This window comes from Rhinatrema bivittatum, chromosome 2 (genome assembly GCF_901001135.1).
Source record: "Rhinatrema bivittatum chromosome 2, aRhiBiv1.1, whole genome shotgun sequence".
Classification (NCBI taxonomy): Eukaryota; Metazoa; Chordata; class Amphibia; order Gymnophiona; family Rhinatrematidae; genus Rhinatrema; species Rhinatrema bivittatum.
Window position 1 is genome coordinate 77,188,916 of NC_042616.1, and position 27,805 is coordinate 77,216,720.

The 27,805-nt window shown below is 44.1% G+C and overlaps 1 protein-coding gene across 4 annotated transcripts in view; it reads right to left on the reverse strand.

Annotated features, from left to right (window-relative positions):
• Nucleotides 1-27,190, reverse strand: part of MINDY4 (MINDY lysine 48 deubiquitinase 4) — a 459,492-nt gene extending 432,302 nt beyond the window's left edge. For 3 of the 4 annotated variants that reach the window (XM_029588353.1, XM_029588352.1, XM_029588355.1), the window contains exons 1-2: nt 26,962-27,190; nt 467-586 (exon numbers count right to left, since the gene is read on the reverse strand). In XM_029588353.1, the coding sequence (XP_029444213.1) occupies nt 467-586; nt 26,962-27,024 (183 nt within the window). In that variant the 5' untranslated portion in view covers nt 27,025-27,190. The remainder of the gene's footprint in view (nt 1-466; nt 587-26,961) is intronic. The other variant, XM_029588354.1, reaches the window with a different exon arrangement.
• Between the last annotated feature and the right edge of the window lie 615 nt (nt 27,191-27,805).

Sequence of the window (27,805 nt, forward strand, 5' to 3'; positions counted from 1 at the left end):
TAAAGACACAGAGTGAGAGGGAACGAGTATTAAATAGAGGCCACAGATCTGAAAACTGCAGTAATACCATTATCTGGAAATATAAGCTAGGAATGGAGTTACCACCATTTACTACTTTACTACTAATCACTTCCATAACAGTATTCGACGTACCCAGAGCTGTATAAAATCACATAAGAGAGAATGCCTCTCAGTTGAGCTTACAATCTAATCAAGACAAACATAGAGGGCAAAAGAGACTTTGGGAATTTCATTTATTAAGAGAATGGTTAAAATCAATAAGGCTGTTAGCGGGATAATCAAGGGTTAAGATTGAAATACAGCCTTTTAAATCTTTGTTTACGTTTGTTTTCAAGAGAAATGTTCATTCTTAATATAGTTGTTTTTAATTCCTCAAATAAACAAATGTATAAAATCAAGTAATTCAGTAAGTAACTCAATTAAATACAAAGATTACTCTGCTTACCTTGTTCTGTTTGTACAGGGATTCTAATCGTAAGACATTTCGAAGTTCATTTCTGTTGTTAATGCTGTGCTCCGAACGTGGAAATTCCTGATCCATAGTGGCACATGTCCTTTTCAAGCCCTGCAAAACCCCAAATGCATGCTAATGGAGTTACAGCTTAACAGCAACTCATGGTTCTTGCTTATTCTTTTTCCAGAAGGCTGAAACGCAGCAGGAAGCAGCCCATTCTGTCACATGGCCCAGAATGAGGCATGCAAGAAGCAACTGGGGAGTTTCTATAGCCAATAATTCCCAATTGAGCTGGGCAGTACTAGAGTCCTTCACCATCTTGGCTCAATTTTAAAAAGTGAGTGAAACAAGTGTCAAGCAATTAGCTGACATTTGACACTTGAGTCCCAAGCTCCTGGGTTGTGTCCATTTGGTATGTCTTTGAAGGTCAGGACAGCAACCCATAGAGTAGTAGACCCTTATCTCAGTCATTTGTGCACTTAGATGTAGAGATTGAAAGATCAACATTTAGGTAAGTTAGCTGGATAAGACTTCTCCAGCTAACTCACAAGGGGTATTGGCAGCACAGATAAGTCTTATCTGGTTAATTTTAGACCTGCTTTTGAGCAAATCTAACTTATCCAGTTAACTTAACCAGATAAGTCTGAATATCAGCTCTTATCCAGTTAAGTTCACTTGATACATAACTTCTCCCTGAAACACCCATTTTACGCTAATCAATTAGCCAGATAAGTACTTACCAGAGCTAAGAGCAGGAAGAAAGGCATTTTTCATTTCATTCGCTCTTTCCCCAGCCCCTAGCATATAACTTCCTGATGAGATAATTATTGAATTGTACTCTATCATATAATCATGTTTGGATTCGTTATATTTATAATCATATATACATATATTCATGTTGACAAACATTTCTACCATGTTATATATTTATTAACTCGTAGGCTTATTAACTGTTTTAGCAATATACACTCATTTGTTACTTTGATTATCTGTTCAATGTAAACCGCTAAATGAAGCGATAGTTACTGTTCTTTGTAAACCGGGGTGATATGTATATTATACAGGAACTTCCGGTATATAAATCCGTTAAATAAATAAATAAATAAATAAATAAATAATATCTAGTTTAGTACTTACCCGGCCAAGTGGCGGCCACTAAATGTGGCCAGATATTCAGCTGCTGTCACTTAGCCAGATAAGTCCTTACTTATTCAGCACCACTTAGGCTAGATATTGACCTCTTAGACAATAACTTTCAAAGCTATTCATTCACGTTACTGCACGTGCGTTCGTAAGAGGACGCACTGAGATTTATCCTAGTATTTTATAAACTCTTTAGTAGGAGCTGCGCAATTTATAAATTACCAGGTATTTATGTTCTGAAAGTCTGTGCATATATTTCAAAACATGCGTATATTCCCACTGCAATGAAAGCATTTACATTTTCTACCTATTTTATAAATATACATGCATATAGCAGCGCTGCTTACCTGTAATCGGTGTTCTCTGAGGAAAGCAGGATATCAGGCCTCACACATGGGATGACATCATCCGATGGAGCCTGGCACAGAAAACGTGTGTCAAAGTTTCTAGAACTTTGATTGTGCCTCACTGAGCATGCCCACTCATGCATTATAATATGCATCCACACGGGGTCCCTTCAGTCTTATATTTTATGAAAAGCAAGATTGCTTACCATAAACGGTGTTTCCGTAGATAACAGGATGAATTAGCCATGCAGTCTGGGAGCGTGCACGCGACCGGTAGTAGGCGGAGTTTTCCTCAGTGAGACACAGAGCTTTGACTCTGTGCGGCTGCGCGGTCGTCTTCCCGCGCAATTCCCCTCTTCTCCTCAGTCTCTTTGTAGCCAAGCGAGAGGTAATAATTAAGTGTCCTTCGTGGGACTGTCTAGGGAGGAGGGAGGGATCAAAAATATACCTAATGATAATTATTGTTACCCTGTTACTCTAATGCTAATTACTACTATTATACCACTATTTATGCTATCTAATTCCTTTTTGTTACAATATTATTATTTATGCTATCTATTTTGGCACTGTTTTTACCCATATATATATATATATATATATATATATATATATATATATGCTATAACATCTTATACTTCCTTCCCACACCTTTCAAATTAGTTGTAAACCAATGTGATATGTAAATCGAACACCGGTAAATAAAACAAATAAATAAATAAAAATAATTAATTCTGCTATCTACGGAAACACCATTTACGGTAAGCAAACTTGCTTTTTCCCGTCGATAGCAGGGCTGAATTAGCCATGCTGTCTGGGAGTCCCAAGCTCCCGGGTGTGTCCATTTGGTATGTCTTTGAAAGTCAGGACAGCGACCCATAGAGTAGTAGACAGTCTCATCGGTTTTGAAAAGTCAACAAGACTGCTGTGCCCAGCACTGCATCGGAGGTCACTTGCTGTTGTAGACAATAGTGTGATGTGAAGGTATGGATGGAGGACCAAGTTGCCACTTTACAGATATCCAGTAATAGAACCTTGTTCAAGTGGGCAACTGATGCTGCAGTGGTGCATATTTGGTTCTTGTGAAGTTTGATTGATCGTTTGCTGTAACAAAGCTGAATGCATTGTGATAACCAACTGGCAATGGTTCTCTTAGAGACAGGTTGACCAGGATCATTTGGATTAAATGAAAGAAAGAGCTGAGAAGGTCTTACAGGAGATTGAGTCCTTTGTTTATAGTAAGCCACAGCCCGTTTACAGTCCAGCGAGTGGAGAAGTTTTTCTCGATCATTGTGATGAGGCCTTAGCATGAAAATGGGCAGAGTGATGGTTTGATTGAGATGAAAAGCAGAGACCACCTTAGGAAGGAAGGTGGGATGAGGACGAAGGGTAACTTTGTCGTGGTAGAATTCTAAGTAAGGAGAGTAGTGAACTAAGGCTTGTAACTCACTTACTCTCCTAGCTGATGTGATGGCCACCAGGAATACTGTCTTCCCTGTCAGGTATTTAATGTGGCTTGTGTCTAAGGGTTCAAAGGGAGGCAGCATTAGCTGCTCCAAGACAATGTTCAGGTCCCATGGTACAGGTGGCTTTGTCACCGGCAGTCTGAGGTGAAGCATGCACTTCACGAATCTGGAAATCAAAGGATGGTTAGAAAAGAGTAGGCCTTTATGAGAATGATGAAAAGCTGCAATAGCGCTGATATGTACCCAAACTGATGTGGTAGCCAGACCTGCTTGGTAAAAAGAGTATGAAGATACTCCAGTAGTTGGATGGCGGTAGAGGAGAATGGATCTAGGTTCCTTGGCTTACACCATGTCTCATAGCAATGCCATTTGCCAGCATAGTTATGTCTAGTTGAAGGCTTCCTGGATGCAATAAGGATATTTTCTACCTGCAAAGGTAGGCCGAGGTGATTTAATATTTGCCTTTCAATCTCCACACCGTCAGATGGAGGGATTGATGCATTGGATGGAGGAGGGAGCCTCCTTCCTGTGTTAAAAGTTGCGGATAGATTTCCAGCAGAATCGGTAGGCGTATGGAAAGGCGCATGAGATACACATACCATGGTTGTCTTGGCCATGCTGGAGCTATGAGGATCATGTCCGCTATGTCTTGAATGCATTTCTGAATTGTCCTTGATATTAGTGGGATGGGAGGGTAGGTGTATAATAAGCCCGTCATCCATGGGATGAGGAAGGCATCTGGGGCATACCGAAGTTTGCTGGGGTAGATGGAGCAAAAGATCTGTATTTGCCGGTTGCTTTCCATTGTAAAGAAATCAATTGGAAGATGGTGAGGGCCACATCTCGATTTAAAGTTCATTCGTGTGGGTGAAAAACCCTGCTTAGGCGATCCGCCGTGATGTTGTCCAGACCCAGAAGGTAAGTGGCCTGGAGGGATATCTGAGCTGCACTCGCCCACTGGAGTATTCGAAGCGCTCCTCGACAGTGTCCATGAACCGGACCCTCCTTCTTTGTTTATGTAAAACATGGCGACTTGGTTGTCAGTGTACACCATGAGACATTTTCCTTGGACTTGAGAAGAGAAGGGCTGAAGTGCCCTCCGGATTGTGTGTAACTCCAGGAGATTGATTTGGTACGTGGATTCTTGTGGAGACCAAAATCCCTGAGATTTTAGATTGTTGAGATGGGCTCCCCAACCTATCCTGGAGGCATCTGTTGTGAGTGTTAGCTGATGAGGGGGCAACCGGAAGGGAGCTCCTGAGGATAGGTTGGTGGGAGAGAGCCACCATTGAATGTCTGCTTTCATTGGTTTGGTGAGTTGAACCCTGGAGTTGAGGGGCTGCAGGAACTGTGACCATTGAATTTTGAGGCCCCGTTGTAAACGGCGCATGTGCAGTCTCGTGTGAGGAACTACATGAATGGCTGCTGCCATGTGACCCAACAGTTGAAAAACTTGATGTGCCGATGCCTGATTTTGGCTGCATAATTTCTGCGCTAGGCAGGAAAGCATTTGCATTCTGTCCTGGGGAAGGTAGGCTTTCTCCTCTACAGTATTGATGAGAGCTCCTATGAATTGCAGAATTTGCAAAGGTTGTAGGTGTGATTTCTCATAATTGATGAGAAACCCCAGTGTCTGGAGACAGTTGATCGTGCGTACCATGTGTGCTTGTAGCGTATTTGGATCTGATGTCACTAGCAACCAGTCGTCCAGATAAGGAAATATTTGGATCGATAGCTGTCTGAGATGAGCCACCACCACTACTAAACATGTCGTGAATACTCTTGGAGCCGAGGACAGGCCACACCTTAGAACCTTGTATTGATAGTGTGTGTTCTGAATTTGAAAACAAAGGTAGCACCACGAAGATGGATGCATGGGTATATGGGAGTATGCATCCTTCAGGTCGATAGAGCATAGCTAATCGTTGGGCTGTAACAGAGGTAAGATGTTCTTGAGAGAGGTCATCTTGAACCTTTCTTTCTGGATATGTTTGTTGAGGTTTCGTAAATCCAGGATTGGGCGGAAACCACCCCCACCCCCGACTTCTTTTCAATGAGAAAATATTGGGAATAGAATCCCTGATTTTGTTGTTGAAGAGGGACTGATTGATCAGATTTCTGAATCTGTAGATTTGTAATTTCTGTGTTGAGGGATGATAAGTGGGAAGATGTACTTCGAAGAGGAGGTATATGGGGAAGGGATGGAAGGGTCAAGAAGTTCAGGCGATAACCCTCCTTTATTATGTTGAGTACCCATTGATCCAAAGTGATGGACTGCCAGTTGCTGTAAAAGTAGCGCAGACGTCCTCCTATGAATTTTGGTGGGGGTGGCTCTATGGAACTCAAAAAGCAGGCGGTTGCTTTTGCAGAGCTGCAGCCCCCTGTTTTGGTTGTCGCTGTTGGCATGGCCTGCCCCTTGACTGATGTGATTGCGATGAATGTCTAGGTTGACCATAGTGCTGTGTCCGATAAGGTATGAATGGTCTAGAGGATGCTCTTGGATAGGATCTCCTGCGACAGACTGGGTAGAATCTTCGAGGGTCCTTATGCATATCAGAGGGGGTGGTGAGAGAGAGTACCACCGTGCTCTGCTCCTTTAGATGGGACTCCGTTTCTCCGAATTTGTCGCCGAACAAGTTATCCCTCATACATGGAATATCTGCCAACTTTTCGTGAACATTCTCACGAATCGCACTCACATTTAGCCAAGCAAGGCACCTGGACGCTATGGCAGTTGAGGAAGACCTTGCAGAAGATTCTAATGCCTCATAGACCGACCGAAGTAAGTGGCGGAGACCTTCTTCTATATCCAGGAAGGCTTGTGGGAGGGTGTTATCCTCAGCCAGACAAACAGGGATCAATTTTTGAAGACACTCATATAGATATTGTGTCATGTAAAACTGATTATGTTGTATTTTTGTGGACAACATTGCGTGATGGTATACTCTTCGGCCAAAAATGTCCACGCATTTGTGATCCCATCCTGGGGGTGCGTTTGCATGGATCTTGGAGCGCTTCGCTTTTGCTAGTACAGACTCAACTACGATGGAGTTGTGGGGAAGTTGAGTGGAATCGTAAATGGCAGAATTTCTCATTCTGTATTTTAAGTCTGTCTTACAGGATGCAGCAGTAGTGGAAAAAGGGGTTTCCCACATCTTGTATAGGACCCCATCGAGGACCGAATGAGGGGATAAGGCTGTTGGTTCTGGTGGCATCTCGAATATCTTGAGAATTCCAAGCATCTCGGCTCTGGGATCAGGAATTTTCCCTGTCTCCACCTGCAGAAGATTTCCTACTTTTTGATAAATTTTGCGTATGAGAGGTCTTCCGGTGGTGAGTACAGCTCTGGCAAGCCTTCCGGTGGATCAAAAGGCATGCCCGTGGAGGAATTTGGGGAGGATGAGGTGATATGTGAATCCGGGCTGCGTGGGAGAGCCAGAGATGGAAGGTTGGCTGGAGCAGGAGGCCTAGGAGCAGGTGATGAAGGTGGAGTGTGGTGAGGAGACTCCACCGTTGGATCGGACTTCGCATGCTCAAGATCTTCAAAAAACGAGCTTAATGCCTGCGAAATTTTCATCATGGCTGTGGATGCCAGGGTTCCTGGTTGTGGGGGTAATTGCCCCGGTGTTGAGGATGGTCTTGTAGGTAGTGCTGCCAACAGGATATCTTGTGGAGTTGTTCTTCTGAGTTGAAGACTTGGTAGAATAACCTGATCCCGCGAAGAATGTGTCGAAGTCGCTGGGGTGTATGAGCCCGTTCTCAAACGTGCCATTTTTTCAGCGCGCTGGTGCTGGGCCCTTGGGGACATACGACCACAGTCTCTACATGAGGATTGGTTGTGGTGCAGACCTAAACAAATGTAACAATAGTTATGTCCATCAGTGATGGACATAACTTTGCCACACTGGCAGTATTTAAATCCAGATGGCTTCGGAGCCATCTTGAAGCGAGAAACTCGCAAAAATCTCCAAAAAGGAAAAAAATTTTGAGAGGAAGAAACCCCACATGTGAAAAGGCTCGCGGAAAAAAAGAGACTGAGGAGAAAAGGGGAATCGCGCAGGAAGATGACGGCGCAGCCGCACAGAGTCAAAGCTCTGTGACTCACTGAGGAAAACTCCGCCTACTCCCGGTCGCGTGCACACTCCCAGACAGCATGGCTAATTCAGCCCTGCTATCAATGGGAAAAGAAGAAAATTTAGAGAAGCAAACTCCACAGGTCAGTGGACAAGTTTTGTGAGACCTGTCATTACATTGTCCTTGAAAAACACCTGTTACAGCTAAGAAACTCTGCTTTCTCCGAGGATAATCAGGATGGCAGTCTTCACATGAGGAACCCTCAGCTACAGGTTGCCCTCGTCTTCCCCCATCCCCCCCCCTCCCCGGCCGATGATAAAAGGGATAACAAGCAAGTGCCAATGGACACAACAACAGTGTTTTTGTTGGCAACAAGCCTTTTCTTTATTTTATTCTTAAACTATATGAGGCATCCTGAAACAAAAACAATGGGCCACAGGAGGGAAAAAAGTTGGGTGCCATACCTTAAACAAGTTCTACAGCACAGATTGGCCAAACCTACTGACACATCAGCCATCCCTGTCCAGAAAATAGTGAGATGTGAATGTGGAGAGAAAACTCCAAGTCACAGCCTTGCAGATCTTTTCCTTTGGGACTGATCGCAGGTAAGCCACCCAGACTGCCATTGCCCGGACAGAGTCTTGACATGTTCCACCAGATTCAGCCCCACCCGGGCATAACAGAAGAGATGCAATCTGTTCCAGTTAGATATAGTGAGCCCAATATTCAAAACTACTTAGCCAGAAAAGTAGGGACTTATCCAGCTAATTAGAAATTGCTGAATATTCAGTGGTTGCCACTTAACCAGATAAGTCACTTATCCAGGTAAGAAGATAGCTGGATAACTCAGGAGTGGGCAATGGACATAATGGGGACAGTGCTACTTAGCCAGATTAGTACCAATATTCAAACTTAACCAGTTAAATTAACCAGATACTTTAGACCTGCCATGGAGCAGATATTACCAGATATAACTTATCCAGCCAAGTAGCAGAAAACATAGGGATATTCAGCAGCATGTTCGTGTTGCTGAATATCCCATGTAAGTTAGCCAGATAAGTTTTATCTGGCTAACTTACCTAACCACTTTCCTTTTAATATCTACCTCAGTCTGTTGGGCCACGGCAAATCCCAGCTTGTGTCAAGAAAAAAACAAAAAACGTTGGGTGGACTTTCTTAGGCTTCAGGATGCTCCAGGTAGAAAGCAAAGGCTTTCTTGCAGTCCAAACCATGCAGTTCTTGCTCACCTTGGTGGACAAGAGGCCTGGGAAAAATTGTCAGAAGGATGATCAACTGGTTAAAATAGAATTCAGACACCACCTTAGGTAGAAACATAGGATAAAACTTAATGATAAAACTTAGTATAAAGTGGATAAGTTACTAGAGCCTGGAGCTCACTGACCCTGTATGCCAAACTGACCACCACCAAAAACAGCCTTCCAGGTCAGCTACTTCAGGTCACAGAAGTGCAAGTGCTCAAAGGGAGCTTTCATCAGCTGGGACAGAACCATGCTGAGGCTGCAAGACACCACAGGAGGCCTAATAAAAGGCTTCAAATGAAGCAGGTCTGCATAATCTGAGCAACTAAAGGCTGCACAGAGATGGGTTTATCTTCTACATGGTGACGGTAAGTACCAATTGCACTAAGGTGAACTCTTACAGAGTTAGTCTTCAGATGAAATTCAAATAAATGTAGAAGGTAATCAAGTAGTTTTTGTGTGGGTTAGAAGAAAGGATCTAGAGTCTTTTGCTCACACCAAGTGGTGAACCTCCTCCACTTAAATCTATAAGATCTTCTCATGGAAACCTTTCTTGAAGAACTCAAGATACATCATCAGATAAGTCAAGTGGTTGTAAAGTCAGCCTCTCAACATCAAAGCGGTAAGCAATAGAGACTTGATGTTAGGATAGCGCAACCTGCCTTGATCCTGAGTGATATGGGGAAGTCCCCAGTTTGAGCATTTCCCTGTTGAAGTGGAACCCACAAAAATGGAAACTAGACTCTCTCAGCCAAAAAGAGCTATGAGAATCATGATTCCCCTGTCTTCTTTGAATTTCAATAAAGTCTTCATTACTAGAGGGATTGGAGAATATACATACAGCAACCCCCTGCTCTAAACCAGATGTCAGAGGCTAGCTTGCCATGTACTCATAGAAAAATGGGACCTTCCTGTTCCAAGGGGATGCGAACAGATCTGGATCCCCCTGGATCCCCAAATCCAAGAGGATTTTCAGCCTCTGGGGCACTGGTGTGCCCCAGAGGCTGAAAATCTGATTCGCTACCCATCAGTTGAGGGACCACTTGTGAAGTTGCAAGCACCAACTCAGTCTGTCCGCAAGAACACGCTCCTCTCTAGCCAGATATGTGGCTTTCAGCACCATGCTCTGCAAAATGGTCCAGTCCCACAGCTGGACAGCCTTCTAACACATGAGATATGAACCCATACCCTCCTGCTTGCTGGTATCATACATTCCCACTTGGCTGTGCATTGGAACATAGATAACTTTATACAGGAACATAGTAAAATAATGGCAGAAAAAGACCCAAGTGGTCCATTAAAGTCTGCCCAGCAAGTTGTTTAGGGTAGTAACTCTCATTCTGTGCAGGTTACCCCATACCTTTTGTTAAGGGTAGTAATTGCTGCTCCATGAAGGTTATCCATTAAGAAATATAACACTGAAAGTTGTATTGGTTAATCCTGTTTCTTCATTTCTATCTTTTAGCCAATAGGGATCATCTGTGTTTATCCCACACTCTTTTGAATTCAATTACCATTATTCTCTTCATCACCTCTTCTGGGAGGGTATTCCATTCTTTCACCACCCTTTCCATGAAGAAATATTTCTTGATGTTTTCCTGAGTCTACTTCATTGGAGTTTCATAATGTAATCCTTTGTTGTATAGCTTTCATTCCATTGGAAAAGGTTCAATCTTTGTGCATAGTTAATGCCTTTCAGATATTTAAATATCTGTATAATATCTCCCCGTCTCTCCTCTCCCTCCACATTCCATTTCTCTGGACTGCTTCCATCTCATCCCTGAAAGCCTTTACAATGTACCAGATCTTCTGGAGCTCCAGGAAGTATATTTGATGTAACTTCTCCTGGGCAAACCACAAGCCCTGAGTGCAAAACCCATCTACATGAACTCCTCAACCCAGGTTGGATACATCCTTCGTGAGGACAATTTTGATCGGAGCAATTTGGAAGGGCATTCCTCTGATCAGCTTGCAACTGTCTCACCACCAGGACAGGAAGCCCCTGAATGTTTGATATTCTGTAGGTCTTGAGTAAAGTGTAGCCATTGAGATCTTAGGGTCCACTGGGCTCTTCTTTTGTGAAGATGCACCATGAGAAGGACATGCTGATGCTATGAGGCCCAACAGCCTCAAAATGTCCCATTCTAAAGTCTGCTGACTCATTTGCATCTCTTCCGCTACAGACACCACGGTGGCGTCTCTTTGTTGGGGAGGGAAAGTTTTTCCTTAGTCATGCCTAGCAGAACTCCAATAAACTCCAATTGAAGTGGCAGGCTCAGATGAGACTTAGAGTAGTTCACAATGAACCCTAGTAACTACAATACCCAGATAGTCATACTCATTGGACTTCTGCCTGAGATGCGCTCTTGACCAGCAATTCATCCAGATAGAGATATTAAGAGTTACCACCCAGGAAAAAGATCTGGTCATCATAATGAACAATACATTGAAATCATCGGCTCAGTGTCTGCAGTAGTCAAAAAAGCAAATAGAATTGTAGGAATTATTAGGAAAGGAATGCCAAATAAAAATGGAGAATGTCATAGTACCTCTATATCACTCTATAGTGAGAACACACCTCGAGTAACTATATGCAATTCTTGTTGCCGCATCTCAAAAGGTTTGCACTGGTAAAGTTTCAGAGAATGCCGATCAAAATGATAAAAGAGATGGACCAGCTCACCTGAGGAAAGGCTAAAATAGTTAGGGCTGTTCAGCTTGGAGATAAAATGGCTGAGGGGAGATATGATAAAGATCTATAAAATCATGAAAGAACTAGAATGGGTAAATGTGAATTGGTTATTTACTGTTTCAGATAATGCAAGGACTAGGGGGTCTCCATGAAATTAGCAAGTAGCACATTTAAAACAAATCGGAGAAAATTATTTCATCCAACGCACAATTAAACTCTGGGATTCATTGCTGGAGGATGTGGTTAAAGCAGTTAGCAAAGTTGGGTTTAAAAAAGGTTTGGACAATGCAAGGCTGCAAGCACCTATCTTTACAGCAAAAACTCTTGATGCCATTTTGAAAACATCAATGGTCGAATGAACTATGTGCTGCCCACCAGTGACTGGAAGGCATCTTGCTGTTTTTGAGGAAGTTGCTCGGCCACCCCCTGCACTTGCTGGTCCATGAAAAGCTGATAGGATGTTATGCAAGCGCTGAGCATAGTACACCAAAAATCTTTCCTCACAATAGTGTCAAGGGATCTAGAATCCCTCGCTGGGAGCACAGAGGAGTAGGTTCTGGAACTCTTGGCCTTTTTGAGAATGGATTTGACTACCAGTTGACAAATAGCCTAGTGGTTAAAGTAGCAGGTTCAAATCCCACTGCTACTACATGTGACTTTGGGCAAGTCACATTATCCTCTGTTGCCTCAGATATAAACTTATAGGGTCATTCATCAATCCGTGTTAGGACCTTATGGCACAATAAATTGAATCTTACATTAGACGTGCACTATCTATTTTGTCATAACCTAGCATGCAAATATGATGATGGTTATGCAAAACCAGGAAAATTATGCAAATGAGGGACTCCTACTGCATTTCGCAGTAAAATAACGCACAATAATGTGGGATTTAACATGGGAAATAACACCTTTTTTTGTGGTAGAGGGGAAAAAAAGTTTTTATCGCACGACAGCAGCCATTATGGCAGATTGTGGTTATTATTACATGCGATAAAATGAGGCCTTCTCTCATACACACCTACACAGCCCTGCTGCCCAATAAAAACAGCTTTTGTTACCTGTCCTGTCTTCCTTAAGCTACAATATTAGGGGGAAGTGTTCTATTAATGGGATATTGGCTGCTTCAGGCTGCACAACAACAACAACTACAAAAACAGGCAAGGCAGGTTCAACTGACTCCTAGGGAAGCTAGAGCTGCAAGCCCTGCACCGAAGCTAGAGCTGAAAGCCCTGCAGGTGGAGTGCCCTGGCCCACGGCAGGCCTTGCCATGCAAGAAGGCACGCAGGCGGTACAGGGAGCACATCTTTTATCCACAAACCACATTACTGGAGATGCCAGACGAACACATGGTTACAAGTTATCGCCTCAGCTCTCAGGCTTTCATGTACTTATATCAAGAATGCAGAGAGGATCTGTATCTGGTCATGGAGAGGTCCCATGCTATATGAGGCCTCACCAAACTATTATGTATCCTGCAATTCATGGCATCTGGCTCCTTCCAACTATTCTGCCTAACATGTCCCGTGGGGGAAAGGCATACAGCAGCTCGTCTTCCGGCCAGACCTGCACGAGAACCTAAGGACTTTGAGTCTCTCCTGAAACTGAAGAATCAAGGAACTTTCACATTGCGAGAACTTGCTAGCAGGTCTATAAACAGAAGGTCCCAGTGATCCACTAACAGCTGGAATGTCTCATCTGACAATACCCAGTCTCCTGGGTCCAGACTCTCCCTGCTGAGAAAGTCTGTTCTTACATTGTCTTTTCCTGCAATGAGCAATGCCAAAATCACCTGAAGATGCATTTCCGCATTTAGTCTATCTCCTGTGAAACCTGCTGGCTCTTGGTTCTTCCCTGCTGATTGATGTAAGCCACTATCATCGTGTTGTCTGACACTATTCGGACCGCTCAACCCTGCAGTCTGCTGCTGAACTGCAAGCACACCAGCTGGACTGCCCGGGCTTCCAGCCGACTGATGTTCCAGAGAGACTCCTCTCTATTCCAGTACTCTTGCGCCGTTAGCTCCTGACAGTGAGCTCCCCAACCTTGGAGGATCACATCCGTCATGAGTACCAACCAGCCCAGCAATGTCAAAGAAACTCCCTTTCTCAGATGATCAGCTTGTAACCACCACTGGAGGTGAGAGCAGACTTCCATTGGCAGGTGGAGCCGAATTGACTAGTCCTGAGACTGCAGATTCCAACAAGACAGCAGTGAGCGCTGAATGGGAAACATATGCGCCCTCGCCCATGGCACCACTTCCAGTGTTGCCGCCATCAACTCGAGTACTTATTAGAACCACACTTTCGGGTGTATAGTGCTCACCAAGAGACGCACCTGAGACACCAACTTTTGAATAAGAGCCTCTGGCAGAAAAACTTTGCCCTGCATTATGCTGAATCACACACCCAGATACTCTAACAACTGAGATGGCTGAAGACTGCTCTTGGCTAGATTCACCACTCAACCGAGCTCCTTGACAGGGAGATCACCTTGAGGGTCACCAGATGGCTCTCTTCTAGAGACATGGCCCGAATCAACCAGTCATCTAAATAAGGATGTACCAGTATCCCATCCTTTCTCAGTTCTGCTGCCACTACCACCATAATCATGGAAAAAGTTCTAGGAGCGGTTGCTAGATCAAAAGGCAGCACCCAAAACTGATAATGGCACCCCAACATCACAAAACGCAGAAAACGGTGCTCCACTCGGATAGGAATATGGAGGAAAGCCTCGCGCAGATCCAAGGAAGTCAGGAATTCCTCCAATTGTATGGCTATTATCACTGAGTGTGATGTTTCCATGTGAAAATGAGTTACCCGCAAATGACGGTTGACCCCTTTGAGATCCAGGATGAGACGAAAGGAGCCCTCCTTCTTGGGCACAAGGAAATAAATGGAATATCATCATGTAGTTTCTTGAGATGTGGGTACTGCAACCACAGTCTCAGACTGAGCAGCCTTGGCAGTGTACACTCCACCGCCTGCTTCTTCTGTTGGGAATGGCAGGGAGACACCATGAACATGTCCAAAGGAACACTGCTAAATTCCAGCATATATCCTTCTCGTATCACTTCTAGGACCTACTGATCCGATGTGATCCTGACCCGCCTCTGATAAATGAGAGAGAGACTTCTCCATATCTCCTGTTCCCGGGGGTGGGTCAGCAGACCTTCATTGGGAGGGTCAGGAGGTTGCACTACCTGAGCCCCTGCCCCGCCTGGGCTGTCTGGGACGAAAGAACTGAGACCTGCCAAAAATCCAAGTCCTCTGAAAGGTCATTCCTCTGTAGGGACAAAAACACTTGAAACCTCTGAGACAACCCCTCATACCAAAGGGGCACGGTAACTGCTGCTTATCCTTCGGCAACCAAGGAACTGTAGATTCTCTCTACTTACTGGCCAGCTTCTCCAACTCGCTCCCAAACAAGAGCAAGCCTTCAAAAGGCAATTTCATAAGATTAGCTTTGGAGGTCGCATCTGCTGACCAATTCCTCAGCCATAACTGGTATCTGACCACTATTACCGAAGCCACTCCTCTGGCCGAGATGCGGACCAAATCGCAGCCCGCATTTGCTAAAAAGGCAGTGGCGGGTTCCATAACTGCCCTGGAAGACACTACAGAGTCATCAACCTCCTGAGAGAGAAGCAAACAACAGTGAGCCACCAGGGAACAACAGTGATCTATCTGCAAAGTCATTGCCACTGCTTCAAATGCTTGCTTAAGGATGGCCTCAATTCGCCTTTCATGTACATCCTTCATGGCCACTCCTCCCTCCACGGGGATAGTCATCCGTTTAGAGATGGCACAGACAAGCACATCTACTTTTGGAAAACGCAGATGCTCTCTCGCCACTGGATCTAGGAGGTACTGGCCTTCCAAAGCCGGGCCCCCTTGAAAAATTGCCTCTGGGGCTTCCAATTCAAGATCAATCAATTCTTGAATGGCCTCCATAACCGGGAAAAAACAAGAGGCTTTACGAAAAGACACCAAAATGGGATTTTACTTTGACTCAGACGTGGAATCTGATCCAGGAACTCCCAGCATTTTCAAGGCCAGCAATTCATCTTTATGAAAGAACTGCAACATAGTCCCATACGGGTCTAATCCTGGAGGAATTTCGACATCCTCCAAAGAATCAGGATCTGCCTCATCATCAGTGCCCTCCAGATTCCTATCAGAAACATTTGCAGCTCGAGGAATACTTTGGCGCTTAATCGTAGTTCCAGAAGAGGAAGAGGCCACCACCTGAGGGACTGACCTGACAGGATTGGACAGGGCTGAGTACTGCGTCTGAAGAAAGGATTGAAATCCTGAAAAAAATTCTACCCAAGAAAAATCAGAAGGATCCATGCCAAAACCAGGAGGCACCTTTGCTGTGCCCACTGAGCTGTTGTCCCCTGCTGAGGAACCAGTTAAGGGAGTTCCAATATCAGCGCTTCTCCTGACACATCTTTACCCATAACCTCATCAGGCTAAGAAGAACCAGGCTTAGTAAAATCAGAGGAAGATAATTCTCCCTGACCCTTTAAACAGCACTAGCACAAGTTAGAGGGCATGCCAAGCTGAGACATCTGAATATGACAGGCGGTGCACAAAGCAAAGCACTTAGGCTTCTTAGCTATAGGCGCCATTATATATATATTTTTTTTTATTTATGCGTCCAAAATTTAGGCATCCAAAAGCTAGGTGTCCAAAAAACTAGGCATCCAAGAACTGGACATCCAAGAACTGGGTGTCCCAACTTAAGCGCACACAAACGTACGCCCAATGTGTATGCCCAAGCGCACATCCAAGCCAGACGCCGTTTAACCTGGACACCCCAGCTGCCTCTCAAAAAAGCATCCAAAACCTGGATGCATGACCTAGATGCACACCGAGACGCACCGCTGAATCGACGTTCCATAAAAAGCAGCCGAACACGTAGGCAAAAGCATGAGAAAACACTGTCGCGGCCTACCACACAGCATGCAGTGGAAAAGCCTCAGAGTGGGGCCTAGCCAAAAGAAGCTGCTCAACCCACCAGGCTGCCTCCGTCCCCAAGCCTTCCTCAGGGCGTGAAAACATCAGAACAGCACGCCGAGCTCAGAGACCAGAGAAGGGGAATCCCTGAACAATCCTCCTTCACTGTCTCTGTTAGGTTATCTTTTTTTTTTTTTTTAAGCTTACCTGACTGAGTACAAAGATGGTCTCCAGCTGTGAGGGAGAGGGCATCTGCTGTTACCGCCACACTCGGCTTCCTGCATCTGCTGCCTTTAAACTGTACAATCAGCTAAGTCCACGCCAGCTGAAAAATCAGCTTCTGGACCAAGACACCCATCTGAGGGACCACGGAAATCACCTCAGGAATTCTCAACTGAGGAAGGGACCAGGAGAACAGGGCTTTTTCTTTTTTTTTAAATTCTCCTACTAAAATCTGAAGCAATCCCAGTAAGGAGATACACATTCACCATCTGCTGGAGTTGGAGAATACTGGCAGGCTGATGTCACTGCAGGACTATATATAATGTGAAGTCAGTTTGCTCAGTCTCCATCTGCTGGTAGAGGAGCATAACGCACTGGTCCTGAATCCATCTAGCCACATGCTAGGAAAATGCTAAATTTTCCACTTGGAACTTCTTTGGAAATGTACTCATTATTATATCTTTTAATAAATGAGAAGGCCACTTTATATATAGGGTTATATAATCAAACTTGCTGCATTTCGGCAAACCCTGCAAGTAGTTTTTACCCACTGTTTGTCAGAATAATTAAAGCAAAACTATGTGAGTAATTTTGCTTTCATTATTGCCCACAGAAAAGTACCCTTACAAATTTGTACCTGCTTTTTTGTGGGCACTTTTTCAAGGAAAATTTATGTGAGCAGTTTTACTTATTCAAAATTGCCTCCCACAGCCAAACCCCACCTTAGGCACATCTCCAAAGCTCGTTCCCCAAAATCTCCCCATATCATTTGCCCCACAGATGTCAACATAGTGGCCCTCAAAAATGTCAATAATATTCCATTATGGCACTGAAATTTCAATTTTATTCTTCCAAACAGGGACTCGTTCAACTAAAAATCAAAAGTTTGAAAGATCTCTGAGTGGGAGGGGTGAAGACAGCCTCTTATAATCACAACATCTCCACTGACTGTACTGAGGTTCTTTATAACCTGTTCCCAATTTACTACGGCTAAGCAGCGTCTGCAAGCCCACTTTCATTTGTATTTTTGGTTAACTTCATTTCTAGCACTTCTCAGTGTATTAGAATTAATTAGTACACAGAAAATACAAACTTACAAAGTTAGCATTCTCTACATAAAGTTATAAGAAATAAGATTTGGCATACTGGGTTAGACCAAAGAGCCATCAAGCCCAGTATCTTGTTTCCAAAAGTGACCAATCCAGTTTAAAGTTTCTGGTAGAATTCCAAAAAGTCAATAAATTCCATGCTACTTATCCCAGGGATAAGCAATGGATTTCCTCAAGTCCAACTTAATAATGGTTTGTGGACTTTTCCTCCAGCTTACCCAAACCTTTTTAAACCTAGCTACCCTAACAGCTTTCACTACATCCTCTGGCAACAAATTCAGTGTTTAATTATGCATTTCTTCTATTTCATTTAAATGTACTACTTAGTAACTTCATTGCATTTTCCCTAGTCTTTGTACTTTCTGAAAGAGTAAACAACCAATTTGCATTGGTTCCATTCTGCTCATTTTTTTATAGACCTCTATCATATCTCGCCTCAGCCGTCTCTTCTCTAAGCTGAAAGTCTCTAACCTCTTTAGCCTTTCCGCATAGGGGAATAATTCCATCCCTTTTTTCATTTTGGTCAGCCTTCTCTAATTTTACTATATCTTTGTATACAAATCATTAGTGAATATTGACTAGACTGGTCATGTAATGTTGACAGTGACAACACTCAAGAGTATATCTTGGTGGCAGATTTGCCAATGGTCTAGGATTATCCTGCATTCTCCAGAGTCTAAGTACAATCTCTAGAACACTGCTATGAACAAAACTGGAGAAAACTCATTGGGAATTCTCAACAATACAGAACACTAAATGGTTCTGTTATCAGCTTTTCACCAGTTTTATGTATTCCTGGATACTATAATTTAGTTGTCGTTTGCAATGTCTAGGTTTAAAATGGCACCTTTTTGTCCTGGGTTGGATTTGAAAGGGGTCAACAGATGTCTGAAGGTAGCCCACTTCAGGATGGAGACCCTTCGATTAGTCATGGCAGCCTTAAGAAAGGAAGAATTTCTGGCCTCGTTGGAGCTAGCAGAAGCTTACCTCCACATTCATATGAGGCCCAGTTTTTCAAACATTTGTTTGTTTTTGCAACTTGGGCCAGCATTTTCAGTTTCAAGCCTTTCCCTTTTGGACTTGCAACAGCACCAAGAACCTTTACCAAAGTCATGCTGGTAGTAGCAGCAGCCCTGCACCAGCAAGGGATTCTGGTATACCTTTGTATAGACAATTGGCTAATCACAGATAAACTGCACAGGAAAATCAATAGGCCTCAACCACAGGGATCCAGTTTTTGGAAAAACTGGGCTGGGAAGTAAACTACGCAAAGAGGAGTTTGGAACCTTCACATAACCTGGAGTTCTTAACAGCTCTGTTTGCCACAGGAAAAAAGGACGGGTGTCCAGGTGTCCCTCCCCCTCAAAAGGGTGGTCAAAATAATACAGCAAGTGAGACATTTCTCCTCATTAAACTCTCTAGGGTATGGGACTGATTGCACTTACTGGGGTTTAGATGGCAACTATAGATGTAGGTAAGAGCACATATGCAACCACTGTAACAGGTGCTTTTAGCACACTGGACCCCTGTATCTAGCAATTCAAAGTGCCACTTATGGGTCTCCCGAGAGATGGCAGTCTAAATTGTAATATAGTAATGATGGCAGAAAAGGACCAAATGGTCCATCCAGTCTGCCCAGCAATGCTACCGTGCTGTGCAGATTACCACCATGATTCTCTTTTACTGAATGATGAGTCTTATTAGAAATTCAGACAGTGATGTCAATTTTACAATGAATACCTCTGCATATGTCGGTAACACCACCCCCGTAACCTCAACTCCCCCCTCCCAAAAAACTGTTGCGACCGTCGGTCTACGACAGCTTCACCCCGCCTACCTCACTCTTCTTGCGGCTCCTCCCGCTCACCTCGGACTACTGGCTGCCGCAGCGTCTGTCTGTCATCCTCTCCGGCGTCCCCGGACCGGCTTTGGTGCTGCTCCCCGCCATGCTCCTCCAAGGTAGCATAGGGCACGCGCACACTGCCCTCATCTTTATTTCCTCGTTGGCGCAAACCTTAGGGGCGACCCTCTGAGATGATGTCACGCTCATAAGTCTTCCGATATTAACCTCACACTATTTTGGTCACTTTTCTCTGGATTGCCTCCATCCTGTCTCTAACCTTTCTAAGATAGTCTCCAGAACTGAACACAGTACTCCAGGTGACGCCTCAGCAAGCACCTGTACAAGGACATTATCACCTCCTTTTTCTTACTGATAATTCCTCTTTCTCTGCAGTCTAGCATTCTTCTGGCTTTAACTATTGCTTTGCCATATTGCTTCGCCATCTTCATATCACCAGACACCATCACCCAAGATCCCTCTCTTGGTCCGTGCACATCAGTCTTTCACCCCCCATCATATATAGCTCTTTTCAATTGCCGCATCCCAGATGCTGGGCTCCATATGCCAACTGTGGGATTTGTTCTCTTTCCTTTTTTTTTTCTCCATAATACCTCTCTGCAGCCTGTTGGAAAAAGGCAGTTGTAGCCAGGTCCTACAACCACCCTCCCCTTTAATGACAAGGCATGAAGTCATCAGGCGGGGCCATAAGAACATAAGAAACTGCCATGCTGGATCAGACCAAGGGTCCATCAAGCCCAGCATCCTGTTTCCAACAGAGGCCAAACCAGGCCACAAGAACCTGGCAATTACCCAAACACTAAGAAGATCACTAAAACACTTTGCATAATTCACAAACTAATCAATGAAGATAAAGCTGACTGGTTAAACACAGCGCTACGATTACACGTACCCCAAAGAAATCCGAGATAAGCCAATAAAGCGCTACTAACAATCCCATCGGTAAAAACAGCGAAACTAACACAAGTTAGAGAGAGAGCACTATCCTTGGCTGGTCCAACGTTATGGAACACATTGCCACTAGACCCAAGATTAGTGATCCAAAAATTTTCAAAAAAAGTTTAAAAACCTGGCTATTCAGAAATACATTTCACAATGAGAACAGAGAATGAAAACAGAAAAGCATTTCACAATGAGAACAGAGAATGAAAAAACTCAGAACAAAGTTACCTAGCTATGCGGTCTCATAACTTATTTTATACTCAATAATTAAGTTAGAGAACTCCAGCTTAAACATAACCCTTGTATGATTACCATATTAATCATATACATGGACTAGATCCATGTCACATTTCTTATACATTATTTTATATGAGCATGTACCGACATTGTAATGGCACTTTTGTAAATTCATTTTGTAACCAAACCAAATATATGTGCCCATATGTAAACCGTTGTGATGGTGCATTACTAAACGACAGTATATAAAAGATTTTAAATAAGTAAATAAATCTCATGCAACTGATACAATTAATAGCAGTGGCTATTCCCTAACTAAACTTGATTAATAGCCGTTAATGGACTTCTCCTCCGGGAACTTATCCAAACTTTTTTTGAACCCAGCTACACTAACTGCACTAACAACATCCTCTGGCAACAAATTCCAGAGCTTAATTGTGCATTGGGTGAAAAAGAATTTTCTCTGATTAGTCTTAAATGTGCTAACTTCATGGAATGCCCCCTAGTCCTTCTATTATTCAAAAGTGTAAATAACCGATTCACATCTCCTCGTTCAAGACCTCTCATGATCTTAAAGACCTCTATCATCAAGCTGAACAGCCCCAACCTCTTCAGCCTTTCCTCATAGGGGAGCTGTTCCATCCCTTTTATCATTTTGGTTGCCCTTCTCTGTACCTTCTCCATCGCAACTATATCTTTTTTGAGATGCGGCGACCAGAATTGTACACAGTATTCAAGGTGCGGTCTCACCATGGAGCGATACAGGGGCATTATGGCATTTTCCGTTTTATTAACCATTCCCTTCCTAATAATTCCTAACATTCTGTTTGCTTGTTTGACTGCTGCAGCACAGTGAGCCGATGATTTTAAAGTATTATCCACTATGATGCCTAGATCTTTTTCCTGGGTGGTTGCTCCTAATATGCAACCTAACATTGTGTAACTACAGCAAGGGTTATTTTTCCCTATATGCAACACCTTGCACTTGTCCACATTAAATTTCATCTGCCCAATCTTCCAGTCTTGCAAGGTCCTCCTGTAATGTATCACAATCCGCTTGTGATTTAACTACTCTGAATAATTTTGTATTATCCGCAAATTTGATAACCACACTTGTCACATTCCTTTCCAGATCATTTATATATATATATTGAAAAGCACCAGTCCAAGTACAGATCCCTGAGGCACTCCACTGTTTATCCTTTTCCACTGAGAAAATTGAGCATTTAATCCTACTCTCTGTTTCCTGTCTTTTAACCAGTTTGTAACCCACGAAAGGATATCGCCTCCTATCCCATGACTTTTTAGTTTTCTTAGAAGCCTCTCATGAGGGTCTTTGTCAAACGCCTTCTGAAAATCCAAATACACTACATCTACCGGTTCACCTTTATCCACATGTTTATTAACCCCTTCAAAAAAATGAAGCAGATTTGTTAGGCAAGACTTCCCTTGGTAAATCCATGTTGACTGTGTTCCATTAAACAATGTCTTTCTATATGCTCTACGACTTTGATCTTCAGAATAGTTTCCACTATTTTTCCTGCCACTGAAGTCAGGCTCACTGGTCTATAGTTACCCGGATCGCCCCTGGAGCCTTTTTTAAATATTGGGGTTTCATTGGCCACCCTCCAGTCTTCAGGTACAATGGATGATTTTAATGATAGATTACAAATTTTAACTAATAGATCAGAAATTTCATTTTTTAGTTTCTTCAGTACCCTAGGATGCATACCATCCGGTCTAGGTGATTTGCTATTCTTTAGTTTGTCAATCTGGCCTACTACATCTTCCAGGTTCACAGTGATTTCGTTCAGATCGTCTGACTCATCACCCCTGAAAACCATCTCCGGAACTGGTATCTCCCCAACATCCTCTTTAGTAAACACGGAAGCAAAGAATTCATTTAGTCTTTCTGCATGGCCTTATCTTCCCTAAGAGTCCCTTTAACCCCTCTGTCATCTAATGGTCCAAATGACTCCCTCACAGGTGCTTCGGATATATTTTAAAAAGTTTTTATTATGAGTTTTTGCCTCTATGGCCAACTTTATTTCAAATTCTCTCTTCACCTGTCTTATCAATGTTTTACACTTAACTTGAAAATGCTTATATTTTATCCTATTTTCTTCAGATGGATCCTTCTTCCAATTTTTGAAGGATTTTTTTTTGGCTAAAATAGCCTCTTTCACCTCACCTTTTAACCATGGCGGTAGTAATTTTGCCTTCCTTCCACCTTTCTAAATGCATGGAATACATATGGACTGCGTCTCTAGGATTATATTTTTAAACCATGTCCATGCCTGTTGAACACTTTTAACCTTTGCAGCTGCACCTTTCAGTTTTTTTCTATTTTCCTCATTTTATCAAAGTTTCCCTTTTGAAAGTTTAGTGTTAGAGCTGCAGATCTACTTATTGTCCCCCTTCCAGTTATTAGTTTAAATTTGATCATGTTATGATCACTATTGCCAAGTGGCCCCACCTCCATTATTTCTCTCACCAAATCCTGCGTTCCACTAAGAATTAAATCTAAAACAGCTCCCTCTCTTGTTGGTTCCTGAACCAATTGCTCCATGAAGCAGTCATTTATTACATCCAGGAACTTTATGTCTCAAGCAAGTCCTGATGTTACATTTACCCTCTGTTTCCAGCAGATGAGGAGCAGGAAAATCCCTAGTGTTATAGACTGGTCTACCAGGTGATGAGGAAGCTGAGTTTGGCCTTCATCCATATGTATTCACTCTTGCTCATTCACATGCTACAAAGTAAGCAGAACCCAAGAATATGACAGTAGAGCCATCACCATCATCAGAGCCTGCCATCATCCTGGGGCCCTGCCACACAACAGATATGCCCTTGGGTAAAGCATTGTCACCACTAGTACCCAATAGCGTTAGCACGGCCCACCCACTTTTTACTCAGGTCCACTCAATTATTTTCTAGATACTGGAAAGTTTTGCTTTGGGGCCAATAGTATCCAGCCAGCAGCCAAACAAGGCAATGAGAAGCAGCGTCACAGCAGAGCCAACTGCAGTCTATTTCTTGCTGCACCTCACAATGAAAGAAGGGAGTCTGCAGCAGTGGGGAGAATTTCAGCAGTGGCAGGACTCCCGAAGAATAAGAGGAGTCTGTGGAAGTGGGCAGGAAAGATCAGCGTTAGCCAGAGTTTGCAGCAGGAAAAAAGATCATCAGCAGCTGCCCAGACTTCAGTAAGAACTACTGGAAACCACACACACCCACACACCCAGTCTGCACTGGTCACCCAAAATTAGAAATTCTTGACCAAGCCATCAATCGAGAGAGAAGCAGAAATGCACAACACATTAATAAAAGCCACTGCCAGCAAAAAGAAAGGGCAGGGAAAGGAAATCACAGGCCCATAAAGAGCCAGAACCTGAACAGCATCACTGCCACCACATCCAATCACTGGCTGCAGCTTACACTGCCTTCCCCTGTGAATGTGAACTGCTGGGGATGAAGAGAAGAGTGAGAGTGAGACTACTGAGGATGAGGTAGGAAAAGTGAGTGTGAGACTGCTGGGGATGAAAAGAAGAGTGTGAGACTACTGGGGATGAAGAGAGGTTAGTGGGGAGCAAGTGTGAATGTGAGACTGCTGGGGATAAGGGGGAAGAGTGTGAAACTGCTGGGGATGAAGTGGAGGAAAGGTGAGCATGAGATTGCTGGGGATGAAATGGGGGAAGGGTGAGTGTGAGACTGCTGGGGATGAAGTGGGGGAAGGGTGTGTGTGAAACTGACGGGGATGAAATGGGGGAAGGGTAAGTGTGAGACTGCTTAAAATGAACTGGGGGAAAGGTGTGTGTGAAACTGATGGGGATGAAGTGGGGGAAGGGTAAGTGTGAGACTGCTGGAAATGAATTGGGGAAAGGGTGAATGTGAAACTTAGAGGGGTGAAGTGGGGGAAGGGTGATGTGAAACTGCTGGGGATGGAGGGGAGGATGGGTATGAGGCTGCTATGGATGAAGAGAGGTTCGTGGGGAGCAAGGGTGAATGTGAGACTGCTGGGAATATGGGGGAAGAGTGAGATTGCTGGGGATGAAGGGGGATGGTGAATGAGACTGCTGGGGATGAGAGAACAGAGTGTGAAACTGCTGTGGATGAAGTGGGGAAGGGTGAGTATGAGACTACTGGGGATGAGGTGGGGGAAGGGTGATTGTGAGACTGTTGGAAATGAACTGGGGGAAAGGTGTGTGTGAGAAACTGATGGGGATGAAGTGGGGGAAGGAAAAGTGTGAGATTACTGGGGATGAAGTGGGGGAAGGATAAGTGTGAGATTACTGGGGATGAAGTGGGGGAAGGGTGAGTGTGAGACTGCTGGGAATGAAGTGGGGGGTGAGTGTGAGTGCCGGAAATGAATTAGGGAAAGGGTGAGTGTGAAACTTCTAGGGATGAAGTGGGGGAAGAGTGAGTGTGAAACTGCTGGAGATGAATTGGGGGAAGGGTGAGTGTGAAACTGCTGGAGATGAAGTGGGGGAAGGGTGAGTGTGAAACTGCTGGAGATGAAGTGAGATGAGTGTGAGATTGCTGGGGATGAAGTTGGAGAAGGGTGAGTGTAAGACTACTGGGAATGAATGGAGGAATAGTGAGACTGCTGGGGAGGAATAGAGGTCTGGAGGGAAATCTGAAACTGCTGAAGCTGAAGGGAAGTCTGGGGGTGAGGAAATGTGACTGCTGGGATAGAGATGGGGGCTGGGGGGCAGGTGTGAAACTGCTGGGTAGAGAGTGGGGCTGTAGACTGGGGGAATGAGAGTGAGACTGCTGGGGATAGAGTGAGAGAATGGGATATGAAAGTGAGACTGATAGGATGGGAGGGTTTATAGGTGAAGAAACTTTCAGCCTCATGGCCTTGTCTGCCCCAGAAGTCTCTCAAATCTTAATCCTGGTCCTCCCCACCAGGTTGTCTCTTGTTCTCTCATTATGAGCATTGAGCCAGAGACTGCTGGGGACAAAAGAGCTAGCGTTAAGTCTTAAGGCACCCCAAACTATCAACTGAAAAGCAGAAAAAACTGCTTTTCTGTGGTTCCTTCAACTTAATCGTCTCAATACTAAGCCAGAGGATCTAGAGAAAGTAGCAACATGGAAAAAAAAAAGTCTTGATGGCAGTCAGGTTAGGAAAACAGACTCTCAATTTTCCAGCATCTCTTTTCCTAACCCATAGCTGTGTGTGTGTTCAGAAAACGGACACTCGTTAATAAAGCATCTGTTTTCCTAACCCATGGCTGTGTGCACAGCCACGTATCCTGGGTGCCCGATGCCAAGGATGCGCTAGTTAGGATATGCTAGGATTTCCCTAGCATATCCTTTATAACGCAGCTGTTCATTTATCGCATCGTGCGCCCAGGAGAGGTGGATGGACCCGTGTTAGGAAAACAGGCACCCAGTTTGGATGCCCGTATTTAATGCATCCATATTGCATCGGCCTGTCAGAGAGAAAATGCTTCAACCATTGTCTGCTTGTCGGTGTGTTAAGAAAGCATACTAACTCCTAATGATGTTGAAAATGTCAGAGTTTTGATTCTAAGTAACCTGAGGTTAGTAGGATTTGTGTATTGGTGAATTCTGCACATGTTTACAATTATCTATTGTCTTAATTTATAAACTATAAAAGTGAATCTGTTTTGTATTATAAACCAATTGCTATACATCTGCATAATATCTAATCAATTCTGTTTAATGGATAACAATCATTAATCATTGAATCTTGACAAAAACAGTCATTACTCTGATTGCGATCCTAAATAAAAATGACTCTAAGAAATATATTCTTAGAAGTTGTAAGGTTTCTGCCTCATAAACAGCACGCACTGAAGGATGACAGATGCAAGGACAAAGTCGCTACTCTCGCTGCCTGGTCAGAATTGTGTTTTGAACTGCACTGGACAACTTACCTACGGGACCCCATATGGTCAAACATTAATCAAAGCTACTGATGGGTCCTACTTGGTGGGTCCTGATAAAGCAAGGACTCCTGGGAGCTGTAGTCCAGTAATAAGAGATACAACTAAAGGATGGACAGGGGAACAGATAGATACAAACGTGCCTCTTCTGAGGGGAGAAAAGGCAAAAATAAAAAAACCTTTTAGAAATATCGTGAATTGCACGGGAGGAGGGGGGGGAAGAAGGGGAAAGGTGAAAGAGTAATTCCCCCAAAACAGGCATATTACCTTCCTGCTGAGAAACTCTCTCACCAGGGAAGAGGCCACGGCTTCCACGAAGGCGTTGTCCATGTCTGGTGCTGGGGGTCTCCGTCCCGCTGGTGAAGGTGCCCTGCCTAGCCGGCCCTGAGAGCAGCCATCGCCCGGCAGAGAGCGCACCGAGCCCGCGTTGCACACGCCCCCAATCTGCCCTTCGGCGGCCCAGGCACGCGCAGCTCCACCGCTTCTACTGCTCTCAGTTGTCAGGAGTCTGTTGCTACGGAAACAGTTTAGGCATCATAGAAGCGGGAAGATCAAGCTCCTCCCCTTTTCGTGTAAGTGCGTGTGCGTGTGTGTGTGTGTGTGTGTGTGTGTGTGCTGGAACACTGGAAAACAAGTTAGAGCGACAGAGCCTGGGGAATCGGCAGGAGCTGGCCGGGTGGCTAGAGACGGGTTGTGTATTTACAGAGAAGGGAAAGAGCGCTTGCTGTGTTAGTGTTCCCCAAATGTACACAGTCCAAGATGGAAAGAAACTGAAAGAAATGAGGGGGGACTACCTCCTAACTGAGCAACAGATCCTGAGCCAGACCTAATTCTCACACCACTCTTTCTAAAGCCCTGCTGGATGGGTGAATAATAAATTGAAGCAAATAAATAAAATATGGATTTCCAGTTTTGCCTTTCTTAGGGGGCCATAGTAACATAGTAATGGCAGAAGATAAAGTCTCCCCAACAATTTGCTGATGGTAATAACTTCTGCTCAGTGCAGGTTACCCCCATGCTTCGGTTAAGGGTAGTAATTTCTGCTGCGTGCAGGTTATCCCATGTTTCTGTTAAGGATAGTAACTGCCGCTCCGTGTAGGTTACCCCCAAG